At 32.3% G+C, this 18,510-nt stretch overlaps 2 protein-coding genes and 1 long non-coding RNA gene across 3 annotated transcripts; 1 reads left to right on the top strand and 2 right to left on the bottom strand.

The window, feature by feature from the left end:
• Nucleotides 1-970: 970 nt before the first annotated feature.
• Nucleotides 971-13,893, top strand: LOC131643114 (uncharacterized). Its single transcript, XR_009296135.1, has 3 exons — nucleotides 971-1,108; nucleotides 3,703-4,364; nucleotides 11,997-13,893. It is a non-coding gene; the product is annotated as an uncharacterized LOC131643114 (long non-coding RNA).
• LOC131643113 (disease resistance protein Roq1-like) lies at nucleotides 2,611-6,830 on the bottom strand. The gene is made up of 5 exons (XM_058913264.1): nucleotides 6,328-6,830; nucleotides 4,984-6,082; nucleotides 4,541-4,816; nucleotides 3,622-4,422; nucleotides 2,611-3,510 (listed from the first exon to the last, which is right to left on the bottom strand). The coding sequence occupies exons 1-5, from the start codon at nucleotides 6,828-6,830 to the stop codon at nucleotides 2,998-3,000; spliced, it is 3,192 nt and encodes a 1,063-aa protein (XP_058769247.1). The 3' UTR covers nucleotides 2,611-2,997.
• A 1,727-nt stretch (nucleotides 13,894-15,620) lies between the features above and the next one.
• On the bottom strand, nucleotides 15,621-17,447 carry LOC131643104 (protein FEZ-like). Its single transcript, XM_058913252.1, has 3 exons — nucleotides 17,168-17,447; nucleotides 16,778-17,079; nucleotides 15,621-16,319 (listed from the first exon to the last, which is right to left on the bottom strand). The coding sequence occupies exons 1-3, from the start codon at nucleotides 17,346-17,348 to the stop codon at nucleotides 15,621-15,623; spliced, it is 1,182 nt and encodes a 393-aa protein (XP_058769235.1). The 5' UTR covers nucleotides 17,349-17,447.
• Between the last annotated feature and the right edge of the window lie 1,063 nt (nucleotides 17,448-18,510).

The following is an 18,510-nucleotide window of genomic DNA, read 5'->3' on the forward strand; positions in this document are numbered from 1 at the left end:
TTGTATTCTATCTTTTAATTTAGACATTTTTAATTATTTAAACTTTATTTAAATTGTTATGTTCTATTATTTTAATTTTGGTTTGAATTATTTTAACTTATTTTATTGTAATTATGTAATTTGTTCAAATTGTTTTTATTGAAATAAAGTGTAGAACTATGTACTATCGATATTATTGTATTAGTTTGTAATTGATTTTTGAAATATTTATTTTATTAAGTTGTGAATAAATGATTATGTGTGACATATCTATGAAAAATTAATTTTATATTATTAATTTATTTAATAAACAATTCGACCATAAGTTTAATCTGTTGAACCAATTAAACTTTAAATCGGAAGTTTCACCGATTCGAACTCCAATATAATTTTTAAAACATTGGATTAAATTATTACTATGATTTTCTCAGTTATAATACAATAAAATATTATAATGTTAGTTTATTAATCATACATATCCATTAAACTCCAAAACAAATAAACACTAATTTTTTTTGACAAGAAACAAAAACTAATTTAAATAGCGGCGGGTGGGATGTGCATAAGGTATATCCCTATGCACGGTGCATAAATACTCAAATATTGTTTATATTACTCAAAATATTTTATTTATTATTCAAAATAATATACAGATTACTCAAAATAGTATAAATATTACTCGGAACAATGAATATATTACTCAAAATAGTTAAAATTTGATATTATTCATAATGGTGTAAATATTACTCAAAAATAGTATACTCATTATTCACAATTAATAATTACTCATAATTAATAGATAGATGCGTACAAATAATGCATATATTATTTATGGATTATGATATTATTACTAGTTTTTAACTAAAATGTTACTCGGAACAATTAAAATATTACTCGTACGAAGATATACCTCATGCACATCAACGTAACTCGCGGCGGTCTAGTTTATAATTTAAATTCAGCTATTAAATTATATTTTTGCGAGTGGTACATGGGCAATAAATATGATTAGTGTATCCTCCAAATCCAACGAAGAAGAAGAGAAGGTTCTCTATATGCTACACTCTTCAACCGAGTTCTTTCAATATTCTTGCCACCGCCTGCATTCTCACTGCCGCCGCCGCCGCAGGTTAGTTACCTTTTCCCCTTTTACATCTCACCAGTCTCCATATTGTTTCAATGTCACCGAAATTCTTCAATTATATTAGTTTAATTTGCTCCATAAAGACAGGGCAATTGTTATAAGCTGTTCTTAATTTTGACCTAAGAGTAGAGATTTACAGGGATATGAAAACAACTAGTGTAGTTGATAGAGAGTTATATTGCATCCTATCAGTAGTGTAGTACTAGTACCTCTATCCAATTCAATGGTTACTTGTTCATTGCTAGATAACAAGCCTAAAAATGTTATCCAAAACTTGATACACATGATCATGAATATATTTTTAGACAGAAACATTTATTGAAGTTATAGATAAGTAAAAGGGCACTTGTTTTTTCTGAACAAGTATAAAAACTCTTATAAACCCTTAAGACTATGTTTGGAAGTTTGAAAGGGAGGGTTTCGAAAATTGATTTTTTTAAAAATATAGAGAAATTTTTAACATTTTTTTAATAAAAGATTTTGTTTAGAATGATAAAATAATGTTTATCAATAATGTATTTTTACTTTTTGAAATACTATAACAAAAATTATATTTGAACATTTTGTCTAAGCCCTCTAAACCCCTCTAAAACCCTCCTTTAATATAAATTTTGAGTTTCTTCAAATTAGGGATTTTTTGATGTTATGAAGAAAACCAAACCCTCCATAACCCTCATTTAATACAAATTTTGAGTTCCTTCAAATTAGGGGTTTTTTGATGTTACGAAGAAAACCAAACCCTCCAAAACCCTCATTTAATACAAATTTTGAGTTCCTTCAAATTAGGGGTTTTTTGATGTTACGAAGAAAACCAAACCCTCCAAAACCCTCCAAACTAAAATCTTCGTATTTTTCGAAGCCCTCCCCTTTCTTCCCCTCCAAACTCCAAAACATAGCCTAAGAGTCTCACTTTGGACTAAGGTAGTCAAGCACGAGATGTTAAGTAGGATCGGACAATTTGTGAAAGATTGTAAAACTAGAATCATAGCATGGCAATTAAGATCTTACTGAAGGGCAAAATGGTAATTTGACATATATATGCACACACAAAAACACGATAAGTATAATAGATGGACAAAATAACATATAAATCACAAAATTCAACCAATTTAATTAATAATTCATAATCATCATTCTATAATTTAGCAAGTTTATAAGACTTTGTTCAAAATAAGTAGCTCAAAAAACATAAATATAACAAACAAGTCTAATCATCTAAGATATTATGTATTCCCATATCATGATAGTCATATAAAAGGCAACTTCAACACGCAAGATCGTAGGATCTTAAGACCCAACACTCGATCTTGACCATACCATAAAGTGTAAGAAAACGTTTTTTCTCAGATCGTAGCACTAAAAGGCAACTTTAGCACGTAAGATCGTAAGATCTTAAGACCCAGTACTTGATCTTGACTACATTGCTTCAGACAATATATGGCTTAAACATGTCTCTATAAGTGGAGACAATCCTCACCCCACAAGCCATATTTGTAGGATTGAGTTAGGTCTAACCAACCCTATGCTATCAGGAGTCCTGTTTAAGATTTGGTGGACCATATGCTATCAGGTTTCTGCTATCGGGCCACCTACCATTTATTTCCACGCTCCAGTTATCTAGTCCTAAGCGTGAGGGTGTGTTAAGAGTCCCACATCGGACAATATATGGTTTGAACATGTCTTTATAAGTGAAGGCGATTCTCACCTTACCAGTTGGTTTTGTAGGGTTGAATTAGACCTAACGACATTTCTTAACATAAACAAATGCAAGAAAATTTGAAATAGAAAACAGAGGAAATCACACATTCATTAATCTTTTAATGGTATATTTACACACTATAAAACACTATCAATGTTCACGAGCTCGTATTCACTCATCTATCTCCTTGTGTGGCAATTTTCTTTTCCTTCTGTTGCAACATCAGGATAGGATTTATAGTTTGAACATCTGCCATGTTTGATTTTTGTTCCCATACATGAAGTCTCATCCATTTCATATATTCACCTTTATTTGTTAATGAAATCTCAGCATGGTTCCATCCATTCTTAATAAATAGTTTTCCAGTTATATCAAGGCTAGCTTTGAGCCGCAGTTCCAGCAGAATTATATGATTTAAATTTGTATCAAATGCATTTGCTTTAGACCACCTAACACGGAGAAAGTTTGTGAGCCGTTGACTGCCATTAATGATCAGGTCGAAGTCATACTTAAGACGCTGTTTCGAAAAAAAACAACCACCTGAAACTACCATAGTACTAAGAGCCATCTGTGGCAATTTGTTTCGGAACCTGAAGGACAGGGACGGTTCCATTCTATATCGATGGAACCAACTTGGGATAGTTGATCCTGGAAAACAGATATATTTGGCCCCGGAAATGTGTAGTATCTGCCAATCAAGTACAGTTAAAAAATTTGAATTAAACCTGTTGGCACTATCAAATACAATTAATTTTATTTTTTAAGAGAGAATTTATTGATGAAATTAAAGATATGATACCTGATTCAGTAACATTTCCTTGGATTTGGAAGTCAATGATGTACAATTTATTGCACTAAGATGTTTTATGTTTGGTGGCAGGCCTTTGATTTCTCGGAGTTCTGTACAGTTATTCAAAGTAAGTTCCTTCAAAGAGTGACATGCATTGATGCATGACGGAAGGATTGTGATACTGCTGTAATCAAGGGATAAATTTGTGACATGGTGAAAGCAAGGAAGAAGTGTAACGAGAAATTCTTCTGTTAGATGGCAAAAGCTGAAGTCAACAACACTTGTCATATCTGAAGACGTTGTTTCCCGCCGTTGATCTTTGCCCTTCTTAATTCGTGCAAGCCTCTTACAACTATAAACCTCCAAAGTCTTCAGTTTTGGCAACATAAAAATACTATTTGGTAATTCAAGTAGCTTGTTGCATCTATCTATAGAAAGGTTTGCAAGCCCCACAAGAAGTCCAATGGAGTAGGGCAATTCACTTATGCCGGTATCACTTAGACCAAGATATGTTATGTTGACCATCTTACCTAAAGTTTCTGGAAAAATCTTGATACTTGTACAATTCCTAAGGGACATGGTTTTAAGAGAGGGTAAGTTGATGCCTTGAGGAAGAACACTGAGACTGGTGCAACGATTAAGATTCAAATCTTCAAGTTTTTGAAGGAACCCGACGGAATCATGAACTTGAATTAAATTCTTGCAGGAATCGAGATGCAGTTTCTTCAAATTCGGAGCTCCTGACATGTCAGGTACTTGCTTTAATGATTGGCATCCACTTAACTTCATTTCCCTTAAAGATTTGAATTTCTGAAAAATACATAGAAATTACAATAACCGTTTATCAATAACTAAATGAATTTTAAAGCTAGTCTTAGTATTCAATACCAAATAAATATCAACATAGTTAGGAACTGTCTATACTCACCATGATCACTTGATTTTCAAAAGTAATAGAACTCAAAGACAAGTCAAGTATGACAAGTTTCTTCGGATCAAAGTGAACCGGCAATGATGGTTCAGGATAATCACACCATTTTAGCACTCTTAAACTTTTTGGGAGATGATTAGGTCCTCTGGAAAAGTGAGCTTTTTCTATCACCAATACTTTAAGGTTTTCCATCTTCTTCAATGCATTTCCATCCCATTGTACTTTTTTATCTTTGAGTAGGTGTAGCATAATGATCTCAGTTTTATCAGATCCCTTCAAATGAAAAAGCATTAAATAAGATAAACCTCTAGACTAGAAAGCATACAATCTTAGCATACAAAAATATTGTCATAGTTGAGAGTCTCTTATTAGAATAGAGGGTTAAGAATCATGTAGCCTTTCTCACAGAAAATAAACAAAATTAAGGATCCTTCATTTACCTTGTTCTCTTTGAAGACATGAAGAATATCTTCGGAGAACCATAATCTACTGCGTTCACCCGGCTTTGAGGGTGCTTCCAGCCTCACAATTTCTCTGCCCATATCTTCAATCATGTCATGCATCCTGACACGATAATCATCAACTTTTACCAGACTCTTATCAATCAACACCTGAATAGCATAGTGAGGGTCAAAGCCACGACCACTAGATAGTATGTTCATGACATCACTTAATTTGCCTCCTTTGAAGAAGCAAGCGATGTCTAAAAATACTTCCTTCTCAAATTCTTTTAAGCCATCGTAGCTTACTCGTAAGATTTCTTGAATATTTTCATGAGGAATTTTTTCGTAAGTATCTAAAGCAGATTTCCACTCCAATTTTGTTTTACCATACAAGTCAGAGCCTATTATTTCTACAGCCAATGGAAGGCCCTTAGTATAAAGTACTACTCTCTTTGAAATGTCCACATATCTTGGATCAATTTCCTGAGTTTTGAAAGCATTCCAACCAAACAACTGAAGGGCTTCTTGACGATTCAATCCTTCTACTTCGTAGAGTTTTTCAACACCATAAACATCTAGTAGATGCTTATCTCTTGTTGTGATAATAACTCTGCTGCCAGAACCAAACCAATCAAGTCCACCCGCAAGTGCATTTAGTTGCTCCAAACTGTCAACATCATCCAAAATCAATAGAGTTTTTTTCCCACGAAGCCTACTTTTGATGATAGAAATTCCTTTATTTAAACTGCACAACTTAACATCTTTCTCCCCAGCTAATTCAAGAAGAAGCATCTCCTGTAGTTGTACCAACCCACGCTTCACTGAATTTTCTCTAATATCACCAAGAAAACAAAGACTATCAAATTGATCTGCAATGTAATTGTATACAGCACATGCAAGTGTTGTTTTACCCATTCCACCCATTCCGTAAACTCCCACCATGTGAATCCCCTCTTTTGATTCAATCTCTAGAAGCGAGTTCACTTTTTGCACCCGAGACTCTAACCCAACAGGGTATTTAGCAACATGTAATGGTTTACGGTTAATCTTTTCAGAGACCTCTTGAATGATCTTCTCAATGAACTTATATTCGTACCTGTCAATTGCCAAATTTAAGTCTAAAGTGAAAGGTATTGTATCTAGGAGTAGCGCAAAAGCAAAATTCAGAGCTATGATACAAGATATTTGTGAAAGAATTTGACTTAAGCGAATGCTAGATGAAATGAAAATTCCTACGAGCAACACATGAAGATATTATGTGATAACAAGGCAAAGATATAAAGTAAATTTCTACAATAAAGAAATTTGATGAGTAGAAAAGAGTGATAGTAAGGCACACACCCGTCTTTGAAATGCGAACCTACCACATTACCCGCTTCTCGCAAAGCTAACCTCCACTGTTTGACCTTTGCCTTGTCAGTGGATTTTTTTCTGTCATGGTTGGCCAGTGCTTTTGCATAGCTCCCTGTCTGATGGCGCACATCAGAAGGGTCAACTTGATAAAAAACCGGCCAAACCAACCTGCCCTTATGTTTGATGCACTCCATAATCTTTGTAAGCTCTTCCAAACAGAAAGTGGATGATGCATAGTTTTTTGAAAAAATCACAATTGCAATTCTTGATTGTTGAATTGCCATGCTAAGAGCTAGTGTGATTTCTTCTCCTTTCCTAAGCCCTTGGTCATCTATGAAAGTGTTGATTCCTTTTCTACAAAGAGCGTTATAAAGGTTTCCGGTAAAACCTTTTCGAGTATCCTCTCCTCGAAAACTGAGGAAAACGTCGTAAACCCACTCATTGGTAAAGGAAGAGGGTGGCCAAGGTTTTAAGTCTTTCATGGTAGCCATAGTATAGCATATATATTATGTATAAGTCTGGTTGAGTTACACTGAAATCAGTGTATCAGACAATAGCAATTTGCAGCGCCTTTAAGATCATTTTCTTTCTTAGCAATCACTTAATTTTGTTTGTCTTTCAGTATTATATCATTATTATATTTATTATGTTCAAATTTTCTATTTCGTAAAGCACAAGATAACATTTTAATTTTTTATATCACACTAAACACTAAACTTTTCACGTACGTTTTATTTAAATCAATCAAATTATTACATGATCTAAGCGATAGGACAATTAGGGTTGGCATGATAAAGAGATTGGGTTTAACTTTTCTACTAATTAAACAACAATTATAACTAAATACATGTCATTTCAAAGAAAAAGAATAAATCATAACATGTAACTTACTCAAACACACTACATTTTCTTAAATATTTATTTAAAAATGGTAAAGTACTTCTAGTTATAAAAGAGATAGTATAAATAATAACCCAAAAAAGCTCTAGTACAATGCAATAGGTAAATCACATTGACTAAGTTGCACATCTTTTTTTTCATAATAGACTGGAAAAACTCTTCTTTAAAAATTTAATATTCCAATTTGAAACTGAATTAAAAAAAATGAATAAAAAACTTTTAGTTATATTGAAAGAACTAGTCGTCTACCCATACAATGTTCGGGCCAACACTATCAAAATATATTATTATTATTATTATTATTATTATTATTATTATTATTATTATTATTATTATTATTTAACGAATAGTTTAAAATATTTTTGTAAGATATTTCTATAAATTTATAGAGTTTGATCTATTGATGAAAACGAAATTTTAAATCTCTAAGTAATAATAAGGTATGATAGTTTACTTGTTTTAAACTTTTTCCCTAAAGAAATAAAACGAACACACATTTAAATTGAACATTAAGATTTAATATATTATTAATATTAGAGAAATATGGTAAAACAAATTAGAAAAACAATTTAATATAAAATCTAATAAAGTGAATTAATATTTTGTTATATTTAAAAAATAATTAAATGTGTTAGTTGAATAGTAGTGGTTAGGGGTAGACAGAATGAGATAAAGAAACTATATACAACATTTTCAACCGGGATAGGGAGGTTGTTTTCCAACATTTTCAGTCTCATTTTAGGATGGTGACAGGAAATCGACAGGTGATGGATAACTTAGTGTTTAAAAATATCATGAAGGATGATCTATTGAGATTTATGGTGAGGTTTCATCGCAATGGAAAGCTCACTAAAGGTATTAATAGTACGTTTATTACTTCGATACCGAAGATAGCTAGTCCTTAGATGGTTGCGGATTTTCGTCATATATCTCCAGTGGGATGTTTTTATAAAGTGCTAGCTAAGGTGTTGGCTAATAGATTATGAAAGTTTATTGGAGGGTTGATTTTATAAGTGGTAGACAAATTTTATATGACATTCTTATAGCTAACGGGGTGGTTGGTGATGCTAGGCAAAACAAGAAGGAACTATTGTTATTTAAAGTGGATTTTAAGAAAGCTTTTGATTCAGTTGATTTGAATATTACCTGTCAAGGGTGATGGCTAGAATGCATTTCCCTGCGGTATGTGTGAATTGGATCCATGAATGAGTCTCAACATCTATGACATCTATTTTAGTTAATGGAAACCCATCTGATGAGTTTAGGTTGGAGAGAGGTTTACGATAGGGTGACCCTTTATCACCCTTTCTTTTTCTGCTTGCGGTTGAAGGTTTTGATGTTATAATGAAATCTTTGGTTCAGCAAGGGTTATACTATGGGTTTAAAGTGGACAATGGTGAAAGAGAACCTTTTACGTATCTTCAATTTGTAGATGACACCCTTTTGATGGAGGTCTAAGAGTTGGTCGAATGTTAGAGTTCTAAAAGCGGTTTTGTTGTTGTTTGAATCCATTTCGGGGTTAAAAGTGAACTTTCATAAGAGTATGTTGGTGGGAGTTAATATTTCTAATTCTTGGTTAAAAGAGGCATCTTTGGTGTTAAATTGTAAGACAAAATGTCTTTCGTTTGTTTATTTAGGGCTGCCCATTAGGCGTGATTCGCGGAAACTTAGTTTCTGCAACCCGGTGGTGGAATCTATTAGGAAGAGGTTATCTGGGTGGAAAAGGCGAAATCTTTCGTTAGGTGGTCGTTTGATTTTGATAAAGTCTGTTCTGTCCTCTATTTGGGTTTACTTCCTTTTTTTCTTCAAGGCCCCCGCATGTACCATTTCTACTATTGAATTTTTGTTTAATGCTTTCTTTTGGGGAGGTAGGGAGGATATGAGGAGTATGGCGTGGATTGATTGAGATTTTATTTGCTTGAGTAAGGAGAATGGAGGGTTGGGTGTGAGAAGGTTGAGAGAGCTTAATGTGGTTTTATTGGGGAAATGGTGTTGGAGGATGTTGGAGGAGAGGTGAAACCTTTGGTGTAGGGTTTTAGCTCAGCGTTATGGAGAGGAAGGAGGGAGGTTGAGGTATGAGAGTGATGGAGGGTCTGTGTGGTGGCAGACAATGATTAGGATTAGACAAGGGGTTGGTATGGACGATAGAGGGTGGTTGCTCAATAATATTGAGCGTGTTGTGGATAATGGAAGTAGAATCACTGTTTTGAAAGGATCCTTGGTTGGAAGGAAGGACGCTGATGAATTGTTTTAGTAGGCTTTTCGAGTTATCTGTAATAAGAAAGTAGTAGATATGTATTCCTTAGGGTGAGGGTGAATGGAGCCGCGTGGAGATAGCGTATGAGGTTGCTTACGTGGGAGGAAGAGATGGTGGGGGAGTGTATTGTTCTTTTGAGTTCTATGGTTTTGCAGGTTAATGTGGATGATCCGTGGGGATGGAGACTTCATGATTCAAATTGTAATAGTGTGAGCAACGCATATCATTTCTGGACAAAGAGCCTGGATGATCATCTTGTTTGTGAATCTTAGGTTTAGTGGATGAAAGCGGTGCCATTGAAGGTTAATCTCTTAGTTTGGCAGTTATTTCGCAATAGACTTTTGACGAAAGACAACTTGATGCGAAGACATATTATCAGCGCAGTCGAGCAAATTTGGCCATTTTTATGCAGTTTAAACGAGACTCGAGATCATATGTTTTTTCGTTGTGAATATTATAGTAATTTATGGTTGTTTTTGTCTGGGTGGTTAGGGATTGAGTCGGTTTTTCAACGAAATTGTAAGCCTCATTATGACCAATTTGTGTCTTTAGGTGGTTGGAGAAAAGAATGTATTGAGGCTTAACATATTATTTGGGTAACAACTGTTTGGTTCATTTGAAAAACGAGGAACCAACGCGTTTTTCAGAATAAAAGCCTTTCTTTGATGACCATGTGTGAGAAGGTTAAAATCTATGCATTCTGGTGGCTAAAGACTCACATGTCTTCTTTTAGGGTTAAGTATCAGGTTTGAAGGGTTAATCCGCTTCAGTGCATCATAGACACTGGTGGCTAGGTTGGGATTTTGGATGTCTTTGTGTGATTTGTATGGTTGTATCTTTTTTGGGCAACTCTTCTAATACATCTTGTGCTTGAAGGGTTGTTTTGTTTTGTTAATATAGTTTTTAGTTTTTTTAAAAAAAAAATTATATACAATACCAAAATTATAGAAACACTATATTAATTAATTACTTAAGAATATTGAATAAATTGTTATATATTAAGAATAAAGGTGATGCACAAAAAGTTAGAGACAGAGGGTAAAAAAAAGTAATTTATTTTACATAATATCCAATGAAATGTGTTATTTTATATAATGTCTTATAAATGTATTAATGAAATAATGATTAATAGAAAGAAAAAGAAAAGACTCATTTATGGGGAGGAAGTGTCTCCTTTATGAGAGGATGTTCTTTAAAGGCATCATAAAAGATCATGTGAAAAAAAAAAAACGGATTGCGTAATTGATCATTTATCTTCATTTAATTAACTCGCAGATATTTTTATCAAATATCTTTTTAAAATTTTTTTTTAATAAAAACTAAATTAGGAATATTGAACCAAGCATGCATGAATAAAAAATTCATATCAAGTACCATCAGATAAAAGAAGTTAAGTACTAAAGTGAAGTGTTGAAACCATGATGAGTCTAACAAGAGATCTTGAAGCTTCTAGGTTGTGAAAGAGAGAAAGTGTGAAAATTCGTTTGGTCTTGTGTTTGAGTGGTCAATGTATTGTAAAAGCATAAGAGCATGTCTTAAGATACTAAGGCAAGTCTCACACATGAAAATATTTTGAAGGCTCTCTACTTTAATAAAATCACCAGAAAATGTTTTATGCAAGTAACTAGTTGGTTACTAGCTTGAATAATTTCCAGAAGTGTAATTTACACTGAATAATCAATTATCACATTAGGGTTAATCGATTATCTCTTTTGTAACGCCTTCTAATCGATTAAAAGAGCTTCTAATTGATAAGTGATGACGAATTTGAAAACTTGCCATATTTAAACTATTTAATTGATTAGAGCTACCTCATAGTCGACAATGAGCATTAAAAAGCTGATGGGTTATTTTTTTGAGCTATATTTTTCTAAATAAATGAGGATTCACCTCATTTCAGACCACACCAAAATTCATATTTGTACAATCCTTTTCTTATTTTCTCTCTTCCCTCCTCTTATATTCTTTCACTAAAGTTTCCTTAAAGCCTTGTGAGTGAAAAAATATTCAAAGTTTTTGGTTGTACTAGTGTTCGTGCTTAAGTGTTATTCATCAAGAGTGAAATTCTCTTGTTTGATATCTTTGATTCGTGAGATTGTCCTGGTAAAATCTCAGTTTGGTTCCAGAGATTAGTTGTCAAAATCTCTGTTTGATTTATAGGATCATCCTATGTAAAATCTCTCATCTTTGTAATAAGGTTGTGGGCATATCCATAAAAACTGCAGATATTATTATTACAGTGGAATTCTCAAGAAGAAATTCTTTAGGAGATGGTTAGGCCAAGTAGCAAGCCGAACCTCTATAATTTTTTATGCAATATTTCTATCTCTATCTCTTTTATATTTGTTGATTTATTTTTCTTTCCTCTCTAATCCACTCTTTTTGTTTTTCCGTTGTTTTATCTCTGAACAAACATAAATTTTTTCAAAGGAAAAAGATTTTTTTTAAATTAATCATGATTTATGCACTAAACAATTTATTATCTCTCTTGTGTTTGGAGTCTTTTGTTCAACGAACCGCACCTGAATCATGCTCACAAACGGGGCATCTAGTAGTCGAGGAACGAGGAAGTGGGGCCAGTATAACTTTAGAGAATGAAGTTGGCTTGGAGATTGAGGTATCCATACATTTTGAATTCTTCACTATCAATAACAAGGATGCATATTAAGATTTCATTGCCGACATCATGTTGGCTGTCGAGATGGGGGCAGAAAACATTAAATTGTGAACATATTAATAGTTGATAGTATCACATGTTAAAAGAGGTCTGTCTCCCTAGTAAAGACAAGAGCCAACTCGTATTCTGTGATAGAGTGAACTTTGCATTAAAGAGGATTGTCGACTCCTTAATTGAAATGTGAATATGAGATATTCTCTTGTGCCATAGCCATAATTTATACTCTTTTCTAAGAAGACAACATGCCTCATTTGAAGATATATTATTCAAATTGACAAGATAAATATTTCCAATTCTTTGATTAGAAAAAAAGTCCATTTTTTAAATGATTTTATGACCTTTATATATAGAAGAACAATACTTCATTACCTTTGTTACACATTTCACTAATACCAAGTTAATTGCATTTTAAACCTTTAACAAGTAAGACATCTTCAAAGGTAGGATTAAAACTCTTACCAACAATACTAGAAACAACAATTTAATCTTTGTTGTTGTCACCATAAGAGACATAACCTCCATTCTTAGGAGTGAAATATGAAAAAGTGTTTTTTGTCTTCCATCATATATTTTGAACAATTATTGTTGAGATAACATTTTTAGTTTGAGACGGGAATCACAAATTTAAGTCTTGACCTTTCGTATTCCAATCATTTTGTGTCCTTTAGATTTAGTGTAAAACATGTTGTCTTTTGAAATTCATTTCCTCGTGACATTTGTTTCGTGATATTTTCCCATATAACAAAAAGAATAAGTGTGACCACGTTTACCACATTAAAAACATTTGGGTGTAATATGATTAGATGTCATATTTTGACGATTATAATTTTTTAAACAATTTAGCATTAGTTTTTTGTTGATAGTCTATATCGACTTTATTGTAAGTTTCTCTTTGATTGTCTAAGACGATGTAGTGTTATGCAAGTATTCAATTTTAGTTTTAAGATTTTGCATTCTTCACACTTACTAGTTTTTAAATTTTTTTCCTTTCAAAAAGAGTAGAAAGAGAGTCTTTACTTAGATAAAGTTTGTTTCTATTTAAAAAGTTCTATTTCCTAATTTATTTAATCCATTATATAATTCTTAGTAGATATAATAAACATCATTATATGTAAGTTAAGTTTTAAAGTTGTTTACCTCATTTTCTTTGTGGTTTCCTATGGGACATAGGTTCACTTCTTCCTCTTGTTAGTTTCATAGGATGGGTAAATGTTGTCCTCATCCCATGTTATGTAAGAGCACCTCCAATGGGAGGTTCTTCACTGCCGTTTTTCAGGTGGCATCAAACTTTATGTTCTCAAGGTGCTCTAGCTGGCCAACGGAATAAAGAGAAGCAACAGTTCATTCACTTTTTTTTATATTTTAAAATACAAACTAGCCATTGAGGGACCCAATATGAACATAATATGAATAATATGTTAATTTATAAAATAAAGTTGTGGGACCTAATATGAGTTCTTGAGTTGCACCATTGAAGTGAAAAATTAATTGAGTTGTTTCAAGCTGACGTGGCTTAATATGGCCCACAAAAAGCTAAAAAATGAGTTCATGATTGGAGATGCTCTAAGTTGTTTCTGATTGTTTTTTTGGACTTTTGTATATTTCAGATTTCTTTTGATTATGCGGATATTTTGACTTTATATGAATCTTTTAGCCGCATTAAAAGCATGTCAGAATGAAAGATGATATTTCTTATCTTTTTTTAAAGTTTGGTGGTTATTTGTTCTACCTTATGATTTTTTTTAGGAGTGCTAGCAACACTCTCTTTTCAACACTCTCTCCAACACTCACTTTCTTATTGGTTGAAACATGTGTGGGTCCCTCACTTTGGAAATGGATCCCACATAAAGTGGTAGGACCCATATATGTTTCAACCAATAAGAAAGTGAGTGTTAGAGAGAGTGTTGAAAAGAGAGTGTTGCTAGTATTTCTCTTTTTTTTTTTAAAAAAATTTGTATGTCTTGGATATTTTCATTATTTTTCATTCTAAATAATTCATATTCATGGATTAATGTGTTCATTCTTGCACTTTGTACCTATATAGTGCCATCATGTGTAACTTAAAGGGTGTCTCACATTTCTTTAACAGTATTACAATTTGATACTAAAAAAATTGGCTTAAAAGGTAGTGGTGATGGTTTTTTCTTTCTAACCGTGTTTCACCTTTTCTTTATTCTCTTTGGTTCATAGATTCCTAAATTTGTCCACTGCTACATAATTAGAGGGACAAAAGGACTATTTTAAACAATATCCGAAATAATTTATCTCTTCAATAAAGAATTTTACTTTATCTTTTCAATAAGAATACCATTCACCTTTGAAAGATGAGAGTTTGGTTATGAATGCAACTTGAAACAACTAGTCTATACATATGAGTTTAAATTGTGACTCTAAATTTTTTCGAAAGCATAATGAAAAAACAAATTTTTAATTCAAATTTTAAGTAGTAGGTAAAAGAAGAAGCCGACAAATAATAAACAAAATAAATAAAAGAGATAAAGAATAAAGGAATGGAGCTTTAATTCCCTTTGACAAATATCGCAAAGATACTCCCTATCAGAGTTATTTAAGTGATCCATATGAATATGTGTTATTCACTTATTTCTTAACAACGTCTTAATAAGAAGACACCATACATTATGTATAGTTTATTTAAATTGACAATATAACTATTTTCACTTCTTTGACTAGTAAACAAAGTTTGTTTGTTTTCAAATTTAAAATCAAACACTATTGCATTACCTTTGTCACACATTTGACTAGTACTAAATAAATTATATTTTAAACCTTCAACAAGTAAATCACCTCCAAATATAAGAATAGAAATCTTATCAACAGTAGCATAACCAACCTCTTTATCTTTGTTGTTGACTTTATATGAGACAAAACATCCTTTCTTAGGAGTGAAGGATGAGAAAATAGTTTTGAATCTAGTTATGGACTTTGAATATCACTATTGATATACAATTTTGAGTTTACTGTATAATCATATGCATTGCAAATTTAAGTTAAGATATTCAAATCGTTTTGGATCCTTTTTAGTTAATGTAAAACATAAAGAAGATGTGTTATCATGTTTATAACAATAAAAATATTTAGGCACAATATGATTAGAAGTCCTTAAGTGAAATATTATATAATTTATACGATATTTTTTATATAATAAAGTGACAATCAACTCGAGGCTCATTTTCAAACTCTTTCATTTAAGTCAAATTTCTATTCCATTGACATTTGAGTTCACATATTTCCTCAGTTACAAAAACTTTCAAAGTACTCTAACATCAAATAAAAAATTAAAATACAAATTCTACATGCTAATTTAAAATTGAACACAAATAGAAGTTAAAATAGTCAAATCACTAGTACTCACTTCCTACCATAGAAGCTAACTAAAAAAAACCAAGTGCTTCTAAATCCTAATATGTTAAAATAAAAAAGGACTAATTAAGTGTAACACTTGGTTGTTGTAGAATAATAACTAGAGGGAACATCACAAGGACAAAATGAAGTATCCCAAAGCAAATTTGACTTCCATGCATCACCAATATTGAAATGCATCAATTCTTGTTCATTGTAATAAGGAGCCTTTACCAATGCATTATTATCATATTGGTTATCAAATGTACTTTGCAATTGCATTGAGTAGTCACTAAATTGCTCTTGCAAGCCATAGTTGAAATTTGTAGTTGTAACCTCATCACTTGTCTTGCTAAAGTCACCAAGCATTGAGGATGATGATGATGACATGTTCAACAACATTGATGAAACATCATCCATTGTAGATTTGGAAGTGTTGTCACATGTTTGTAGTTGAGATGGCGAGAATATCAAGTTTGTGTTAAGATATTCATTTGAAATATTGGGTAAGTGATGATTAATTATGGATTTATAAGAGGTAAGATCAACATCAACATCAACATCAAAGTTTTGTTGGCTATTACCATTGTTGTTAGTGATGAAGTTGTTTGCTAAGGTTTCTTTCTTTGTTTGTGACATGTTGTCTGAACAAAATTGGTTGATTTCTTGATTTTTGGTTAGCATAGAGGCTCTTGTTTCAGAAAGAGGAGAAACCCAAGAGTGAGATAAAGCTCTTTGAGTTGTAGAATTTGTTTTCTTGAATATTCTGCATATAGCCCAAGATTCCTGCATGTTAATTAAAACACAAGTTAAAGAGACATTATAGTAAGACAAATGGAGTATCATGCAACTAATGTTGATTTTGCATGTGTCATTTTTGACCGCGAACCTTCATAGTCCGAGCCGTATCAAGTTTTTAGAGGCTGTCATGCAACTAATGTTGACTTTGTATGTGTCAATTTTTTTCTGCGAACCTTCATAGTCAGAGCCGTTTCAAATTTTTACAGGCTTTATATAAATTAATGCAGTTTAACCATGATAAAATAAACAGACCTTATGTAAGCATGATTTAACGGTGACAAATATTTGACGAACTCTATTTAGTTACAATTTAATTGGATTACATTTTAAACCCAATGCGACAGACTGTTTTATACGCCCCCTATCAATAATATCAAATCATGAGTACTATCGCTTGAAAATGATAACTTTGCTAAGAAAAAGGTTAAAATATTTTTACTCACATTAGCGGGAATGGTTTTGTCGAAGTACTTCTTCGATGAAAGCGGATCTACGAGAGAAGGTAACCTAAACTCATGCATCATCCAATCCGTTTTGAGTCCTTTAGCAGCTCTACCTTTGTAAAAGACTAATGATTTCTTCAAACCAATGCACTTAGAACCTTCAGAGGAATAGATAGGTCTATCAGTACCTGTAGCTTTCCAGAATCCAGCTCCAGTTACCCTATTTGGCCTTGCACTGTTTCTGTATTTTCTGTCTCTTGGACAGTAGAAATACCACTCTTTCTCTCCTGTACTAGCAAATTCTGCATACATAAAATCATAAATTGTACATAAGTAATTAAGCTAAGTTGAGTTTGGAAAAAGTGCTTATAGAGATATATATTGTCTTACTTGGAAGATCCCATGGATCATATTTATAGATATCAAGCTGCTTGATGAGCTCAATAGATAGAGGCCTTTGTTGAACTTTTCTCTTTAGGTAAAAACCAACTAGCTCTTCATCTGTTGGATGAAACCTAAACCCTGGTAATATAACTTCATCAACTTTTTCAACATCATTTGTCTCTTCCATATTGTAAAACAAGACTATAAAACAAGGTGGAAAAGTGGAAGATGGTTTCAAAGAGATGGTTGAAAGTTTTGAAAAGCAGGAACAAAAACCCTAGAAGAGTTGAAAACTTGGAAGAGAATGAAGTGTGAAATGAGAGGGAAGTTATGGAGTTAATTTGAAGGGATTATATGCTACCTGATAAGGGGTATGCCACCGAAGGATCAGCCACCTTTTCTGGTGACTTTTAAAGCTTTGTGTGGTTTGCGAGGATGGCTTAGATTTGGTTCATCATAATAAGCAAAGGGCAATTACTCTTAATTAAAAATGAACAATTACCAAGAAAATAATTAATTACAAGGTACTTACTACTACTAGTCAAGTCAATAAGAGATCAGTATACTAAAGATTTATCATACTTAATTTTTAATTTTTGTTCTAAGGTTGATATATTTTGGCGGGGCCGAGCATATGTGAAGAAAAATGTATCTTTAAATTTTTTATTGACTTATAAGAAAGGAGAAGTTAAACTGATAGATATTCCAATTTACGGTTGAATAGGAGTATAACATGCATGTATATATTGATTTGATTGGAGTTTTTCTGCTAACATAATTGAGGACTAGATGTTTTAGAATGGTCAAGTAAGGAAAATCGTACTCCAACAGGCAAAGTGTTTTCATATTATTTGTCTTTAATATTTTTTTTTCCTTTTTTTTTTAAATAAGCAATGAGATTAAACAAAGGAGCATAAGGGATACTCCGCCCAATACAAACGAAAAACTCCTACAACTCGAAACAAAGGAGCGGTAGGATATTCCAAATATGGAAATTACAAAATTCTCCTAGATTATAAAAGGATAATAGCAAATTCCAAGAAGAGAACACCAGAGAGTTGATATTTTTAAAAGAGTTTAAAGGTTTATGCATATAACAATGTGAGATACTGCATTGATGATGTTATGCTTATCCGTTGATGAATGTTTTGCTGTGTAGAAACATGAATTATTATGTATTATGATGAATTTCTCAGTGAACGCATGGCAATGACATATGATATTTATTTTAAATATGAATTGTGGCACCCTTGTTTCATGTTACTCTGAAATATTTATTTAATTGCCGCGGATTTAGAAGGGTGTTACAATTCGTGTCTCTTTGAATCTCAATAAAATGACTAATTTGT

The sequence above is a fragment of the Vicia villosa genome, unplaced genomic scaffold (genome assembly GCF_029867415.1).
Source record: "Vicia villosa cultivar HV-30 ecotype Madison, WI unplaced genomic scaffold, Vvil1.0 scaffold7, whole genome shotgun sequence".
NCBI lineage: Eukaryota > Viridiplantae > Streptophyta > Magnoliopsida > Fabales > Fabaceae > Vicia > Vicia villosa.